We start from the raw sequence: 7,448 nt of genomic DNA, 5'->3' as shown, positions 1-7,448 counted from the left end.
TGTGTAATTACACTTGGATCTATGCCAATCATATCGCTATGGGACCAGGCAAAACATTCCATGTTAGTACGTAGAAATTCAATTATCTGCTCATGGATGTTACCTGCACAATCAGCTCCCACCAGCACTACTTGCTGGAAACTGTGGGTCCAGGATTACTTCATCGAGTTCCTCCTGGGGAGGTGCGATATACTCCCTCTAGACGCACAGTTTCTTTAATTGCTATGTTGGACCAGCTGCGGTGGGTTTCGGAGCGTTTTTGTAGCAATCCTGAGCTTCATTTTGATCTCCCCGTATCTCCTGTACCCTCCAGGGTGTAGGGAACTTCAGGCTCTGATGGTACGTTGATGGTACCGCTTTCATTTCATGGATCCAAGGCCTGCCAAGTATCACGTTATAAGTTGACGGACCATCAATGACCAAGTACCGTACCTGTTTGTTCATACCCCCTGCAAAGGTAGGTACCACTATTTCTCCAAGGGACTGTTTGGTTTCTCCGCTGAAACCTACCAAGGGTATTGCCTTCTTCACCAGGCCTTTCTCACTGAACCACATGTTCTTCAAGGTTTCCAGCATTATCAGATTCATAGAGCTTCCTGTATCTACCAATATCTTTTTAACAAGGCAATTCCCTATAGAAAGGGTAATGATCAAGGCGTCATGGTGGTGTTCTGCCTCATCAGGTACGTCTACCTCGTCGAATGAGATTGCTGGTAGATCTTGTCGTCTGACCTTGAGGGAGAACTCTGGTTTATCTCCTTTAGTCTCGGTTGCATGGCGCTTTGCTGCTGAATAAGTGAGACCACATATCTCCGACCCTCCCTGTGATGATGTTCACTACCTTTTAGTAAGGTGTGGGTGGGGATGGTTGGGCCTGGTCAGCAGTATTGACCTTTCCAGATTTCGCCCCCTTGGGGAGTAGGTGATCCAAGTATCCAGCACTGTAGAGGTGCTTCACTTCCTTTTGTAGTACTATACAATCTTCTGTATTGTGGCGAATATCGTTGTGGTATTCACATCTTTTGCTGGCATCTCTTCTGTCGTTCTCCCTGGGAGTAGGTTTCTTGGGCCACCTGGCCACTCGCTGAGCTTAGGTGGAGCCTCAGTGCTCTCTGTTTCTCCTGAGACTTTGTTCACTGTGTTCTTGCTGTAGGGTTTGGCTCTTTCATTCTTTTTCTCTGTTGTGATTTTTCTACTGGACGATTCTGTTCCATACAGGTCCCTTCTATCCTCATCCTCCTCGAGGCGATAAGTTGCCTCTGCCATTTGTTTGACTTCCTCAAAGGTGGCACATGGATGCTTGGTGAGATCCTTGTACAAATCATAGTCGCGATGCAGTCCCCTTCTGAAGGCGTTGACTGCCGTTGTAGGGTCGCACCTAGGGATAGATATTTTTTCCACATTGAATCTGGCAAGATAATCCCTGGTGGACTCCTTGAACCTCTGGATGATCCGGTATAGATCACTGGATAATTTTTCTGGCTTGTAACTGCTTACGAACTGCTGATTGAAAACATTCACTAACCCTGCGAAGCTGGAAATAGACTTGTTGGGAAGGTTAACGAACCACCGGAGTGCGGCTCCTGACAAGGTGGAACCGAATCCTTTGCACATACATGCCTCCGTTTCAGGCCATATTGCTGCAACCACCATCATTTTCTGTTTGTACTAGTTGATGTGCTCCAGCGGATCCTCTGTTCCATCATACAACGTCATTGTTGGTGTGGTGAACCCCTTTGGCATGTTTACAAGGGAAATGCTGTCCACGAAGGAGGAATCCACATAGCACTCCGGGGTTGCTACCTCCATGGGACGTGGTAACCCTGGAACCTTGCTGTCTAAGAACCTGATATCCTGTAACTGTTATTCTACATGGCTTCCTACCCCTATACCCTGGTTGTGGGGTACTGAGTAGATCCCATATGGATTTGGTGTTCCTCCTGGCATGTAAAGAGGTACCATGTAGCTTCTAGGTAATGGTGTTGAGTACACAATAGGCCTGAACTGACTGTCTGGAGTATATGGCATATAGGAGCACATCCCGGGATATGCGTTTCCTGCTGACATTTCCCCTGGATTCCTCCCTAGTGCCACTAGCGTATTGCTGGTTGTTGATATGGGATCTGGAGTCAGTGCTCCTAATCCCACAGGATTAAGTACCATGGGGTACGTTTGCGGCATCCTTGGTTGTGGTGGGACCCCTAATGGTTGGATCGTACCCTGGGTGGCCACCGTTCCTGCTGGATACACTTGCTCGAGTGGTGTGGTTACCCCTGGTGGCAGCATATCCATATCAAGCCTGGTTACTAGATTTTGCGGCATTAGCCTTCCTGGCATTCCGCTGGTCGAGTATTGACCTTGCCATCTGCTGGGGCGTTCCCAGGGGTGACACTACATCTATCTTCTCCTACAAGGACTAGTTGTACCTTTGTAACCCTATCACCGCCTACTGCAAGGATGTCATCCCTTGGAGCAACTGCTGTACCGGATTCGGTTGTGATGCTCCTGGGAGACGGGCTCCCATCCGGTGTCCTGGTGATCCTGGGCGCTGCGGACTCCCATCCTTATTAGGCTTTGTCACATGACTAATAACTGGTGATTTGCCAGCCTTCTCTGCTCCCAGATCTGTGAATTTGGGGGAGTAAGGAGGCTTTGCTAATACTTGGGGCTGAGCCTGGCCTGCACTCACTCTGGTGGTAGGGACCGCCGTTGTTGGAACACCGGAGGTTGCTGGCGTCGCCCCTACTACTGGAGTTTGCGATGATGTACTCATCGGATCTGATGCGTTCTGATTGGATCCTGACATGACCAACTATAGAGATGTTAGGATATTTCGAAAAATGGTATTTTAACCAAGATTTAACCACAATGCCCCACGGTGGGCGCTAAATTGTTTTGGCAAGATTTTATCGACTAAAGATTTATGAGTCAATGCGGGTATCCCAATTAAAATACGATATTAAAGACTTAAGTAGATCGGTTGTAAGAGCATAGCGAGAACGAAAGTAAACAACTAGCACGAAAGAGAAACAAACGAAAAGAAAGAGAGACAAACGACACAAGCAAAATGGTGACGCGGGAAACCCAAAATGTGGGAAAAACCGCGGGGGTAATGGTATCCCACCAATGATCCACTAGTAGTAATAGTATTCGAGGGTGAACCTAGCTGGAACGATCAGGAGGTACATCAGTGATCTCCAAATGATTAAGTACAAATGATACGAACGATGTATAAATTTCTAAGTGTGTTAATGATATTAATTATTCCAACTGGTGAACGATATATCTTCGAGTGGAGTCAATGATGAATGCCCTTGAATCCGATGTTTGTTTCTCTTTTATAGCCCTCCTTTGAATTGTTGCACATGCTCCCTACATATGCTCAACCATACGCTCCACTTCCTATGAAATAGGAAGTGGTTGCTGACTTTGTCAAAGCTTTTGATGATTACTGCAATGTTCCTGCTGACCATTTCAACGTTCATGCTGGCTGTTTGTTACTTAATTCAAACGTGGCCTTGTATCACTTGAATGTCTAGGTTCACCCCCTTTGTTCTTTCTTGCGTCTTGCAGCCTGCTGCCTTATTATTGATCCGTGTGCCTTTATTTTATCTAGTTGCGAGTTGCCACGTCATGATGAGAATGAGAGGGTATTTTTACCCATACATCCGTCAATTGATCTTTTCTTACTTTCTTACTTTCATTCTTCCAATTTTCCAAACTTTCTTTCTTCTTTCTCTGATTACTTTGCATATTAAAGCCTTGTTTCGATAACCTTCATACTTAATCAAAAAATGGCTGGTGGGAGAAGAAGAACTGCTGCACCAAAAACCGTTGAGGCTGGGCAACCTTCGGTGGTAGTGTGGACATAGGCCACCCGTAACGCCAAGCAAATCTGTGGACATGTAGCAGTCTGAAAGCCATGCTCGGTGGCGTAAAAATGCTTTCCATCGGATCGCTTTAGATCGGTCGGATTCGTCGCGGCAAGGGTCTCGAAATGATGTAAGAGATGTTCAGAGTCGCCACCAAGCAATTGTGGGATGCTTGGAAACCGTTCAAATCCACTTTATACCTAGGTTAACTAAGGCAAAAAGCGGTGTTTGACATAGGTACTAAAGATAAGGAGTCGTCCCTCTTTAGCATCCTATCTCTAGAATGACTCTCGTTCGCCCTGGATAAGGTCGTTTACTATCCAAAGTTTCTGAGTAAGAGGTGAAGGTACGTATTGGGAAGCCCTTTAATCAGACACCCAATCCCGCCCACGACAGCGGCCTCTACTGATCGATCTTGGTTGATTAAATACAAAAGTTGATAAAACGGGTAAATGCATGAATTCGCATCCACAAGTTTAAACCTAACATGTGAGCTTTCTATGTCGGTTGTTTATCCAAATATCAAGTAATTGATGTCAAGTTGGATTTAGTGCTGATTTGCATGCAAGACGGAAATTAAACATCCATTTACCGATTTAGGTTTATTGTGCTTAACATGATCCATTTGTCTTACAAAGGCGTTTTGCAAATACAAAGTAAAGGGCAGGCTTGCCATCTGATCCGTCCTGTATTCGGGTTAACCGAAGTCGGGATCGTCCTAGACAAGTACTGGAAAGGAAGCATGACCTGAATTAAGCAGCCTATTGAGGCGCGAGCCTTTGGGGGATGCAAAGGGACCTGTCCTGGTTTGAAAACTGGAAATTAGTGAGCATGTTTAGGCGCGAGGCAGCAGAAGACCTAAATGGGCGTCTCCTGGTTGTTGAAAACGTTTGTGAAATGGTTTTTAAAAGGGTGTTTGAACCCGTCTTTGTTTGAAAAGGTCGTTTAGACCGCTTTTGTGCCAATATGAAGAACGACACTTGAATAATCATCATTGAATTGACGATATTCGATGTCAGGTTCGGTTTTGCAAGCTTGACATGAATAATTTTAAAAAATGTTTTTTATGAACTAATTGTGTTAAGTTCATTGTTTTGTAATTAGTCAGTGTTCATCATCGTACTCTGATTTAAACCGACATGGTATGTGGAACCAAGGATGATTTTGCATGTATGACTTATATGGTTGTTTTTGAAAATGTAAAAAATGAACAAAAGGTTTTAAAATACCTTTTAAAATGTAATTAACCAAATGTTATCACCGAAACACGGATTAAACCGTCATGGTATGAGGAACCAAGGGTGAACATGATTTATGGTTAATAAGGTTTATCATAAAAATGAATTGATATGGTAAAAACCGGTTGTAAAATGAAATGAAAATGGAAAGAATGAACTCAAACACGTTTGAGTTCTGACCTGGATAGCCCATTGAGGCGCGAGCCACCTAGTTATGACTAGGGACTTCTGTTTCCGGTCAAAACTCGGTTTTGGCTCACTCGATCCGTATTTTGGACCATGTTATGTATGTTTTAGCATGTTAAGGTCATAAAAACAGATAAAAAGACATGAAAGGAGAGGATTAACTACACCCTCATACTTACATGCTAGGTCAAAGGCGAGAAATCGACGGAAGTGTAAAAACTTGTTAGGTCGGAAAACTCGGTTGAAAACCATTTTAGCAATATAAAGAGTGTTGTTTTTGTTTAGTGATTGTGTAGTTGGTCAAAATGGTCGGTCAAGTGATTTAATGCACGATGACGGTACGAAACAATGTGTATGGCTTGTATTTTCGATCGGTAGGTCGAAAATACGTGTCGGTTTGTGACTTGATAAGTCGAGTCTAGAATTTTAAGGGAGAAATGAGGGGGCGGGCACTCGCGTACCTTCAAATGGTGGCATTTGAGGGGTATTTATAGAGTATTGAGTGGTTGTGTGCATTTTCAGCGACGTGGCCGTATGGGCTACTCGAAGAGGCGCGAACCATTTTACGGGTCTTCGAGCTGTCTTGTCACTATCACGCATTTGAAATCATGATTTGTTCTATCCTAGGTTTTGGATGGCATGATTGTTGTACTTGACCATTCAAGTATACCGTGTATACTTAACATGTAAGCTTTGTGATGTTTGTTTTTTGTGTTTGACTCGGTTTGACTCGTTGTTGGAGTCGAGATTTGAATTTTGAGTCGGTTTTTGGTCCATTGTCGGTTTTGACTCTAGTTAGTGTCATTGCGACCCCGTCGGCGTGCATATAACACTCCAGGTACTTTTGAAAACTTCTGGAAATATTTTATTTTTGAAATCGTTTTGAGTTTTCCGACGTATAGTTATACAAACAGTTGATTAAACGTAGCGATTCCTAAGCATGTTGTAGTCCGATAATCATCGGGTGTTTGTTGGGGATTCAACAAATACTCCGTATCTACACAGCCCCCACTTTAATTTGATTGAGGCTCGGACAGGGCAAAAGTCAAAGTATAGCCCCCAGGTCAATCGAAGATTACAACCCGGAGACCGAAGCGACGTCGAGGCGGCTCAAAAGGATTCGGGCCAAGGACCTGCCATCGGAAAGGGCGACGCCAAGGCGACTCGGGGATACGAGTCATGGACCTGCCGTCGAGAATAGTTTAGAGTCTGTCGACAGTCCGTGTGGGTCGTTTTATGTCCATTAGACTACGTACGAAGGCTCGCCAGCCATATGAAGGAGTCATACCCGAGGCATCTTCGGGATATGTCCTTGAATCATTTCTTGTTTTCGCGCAAAAGCTCGCCAGCCGTGTTGCGGATATGATGGGGCTCGCCAGCCGCGTTGAAGGTGCGATTTGAGGCTCGCCAGCCATGTTCAAGGCGCGTTTTGAGGCTCGCCAGCCATGTTGAAGGTGCGTTTCGAGGCTCGCCAGCCATGTTGCGGATATGATGAGGCTCGCCAGCCACGTTGAAGGTGCGATTTGAGGCTCGCCAGCCATGTTGAAGGTGCGTTTTGAGGCTCTCCAGCCATGTCGAAGCTACGTTTTGAGGCTCGTCAGCCACGTTCGAGGTGTGTTATAAGGCTCGCCAGCCACGTTGGAGGTCGAATGATCGACTGTGCGAAATAGCCGTGTTGGACGGGCTTATTTCGAGAGGTTGTTGAGTTAGTGGGCTCCGTGGGGAGGTCTCCGGAATCCTGCTGGGGATTTTTTGTGCTTATATTGGATGTTTGTGGCGCCGGAAAGAGGTAGGCTTTTGTAGTTTGAGCCTTGCTCTTGTGGACGGCGGCTCAATGATCGTCATTCGTAATTTCGAATTTCGAAGAGAGGTAACGGTTTTTACTGCCGTTGCTCATAGTTTGTAGAAATAGCGAATGTGAAAGTCTGCCATTTGTTGTTTGTTTGGGATGGTAACGGTTTTAAATTTCGTCATCTTATGATTTGAAATTTGCGAGAAATAGTGAATTTGGACTTCACGATTTTGCTTTTTTGTGAAGTGACGGTTTTTAATGCTGTCAATTTATGATTTGAAATTTGTGAAAATAGCGAGTTTGAATTTCACTATTTTGTTTTTGTTTGAAAAGTGACGGTTTTTAATTCCGTCATTTGAA

The 7,448-nt window shown here is 44.8% G+C and overlaps 1 protein-coding gene across 1 annotated transcript; it reads right to left on the bottom strand.

Annotated features, from left to right (window-relative positions):
- Positions 1-222: 222 nt before the first annotated feature.
- LOC141651584 (uncharacterized) lies at positions 223-1,653 on the bottom strand. Its single transcript, XM_074459289.1, has 2 exons — positions 979-1,653; positions 223-822 (listed from the first exon to the last, which is right to left on the bottom strand). The coding sequence occupies exons 1-2, from the start codon at positions 1,651-1,653 to the stop codon at positions 223-225; spliced, it is 1,275 nt and encodes a 424-aa protein (XP_074315390.1).
- Between the last annotated feature and the right edge of the window lie 5,795 nt (positions 1,654-7,448).

Source organism: Silene latifolia, chromosome 4 (genome assembly GCF_048544455.1).
Source record: "Silene latifolia isolate original U9 population chromosome 4, ASM4854445v1, whole genome shotgun sequence".
NCBI lineage: Eukaryota > Viridiplantae > Streptophyta > Magnoliopsida > Caryophyllales > Caryophyllaceae > Silene > Silene latifolia.
The sequence above is the reverse complement of the archived record's forward strand: the minus strand, read 5'-3'. Positions and strand labels throughout refer to the sequence as shown.

Excerpts from the sequence above, each read along its gene's own strand:
- LOC141651584 (XM_074459289.1), bottom strand. The coding sequence starts at position 1,653 with ATGGTGGTTGCAGCAATATGGCCTGAAACGGAGGCATGTATGTGCAAA. Across the intron at positions 823-978 it reads TCGCCACAATACAGAAGATT|GGAGGGTCGGAGATATGTGG; the intron begins GTATAGTACTAC and ends ACATCATCACAG.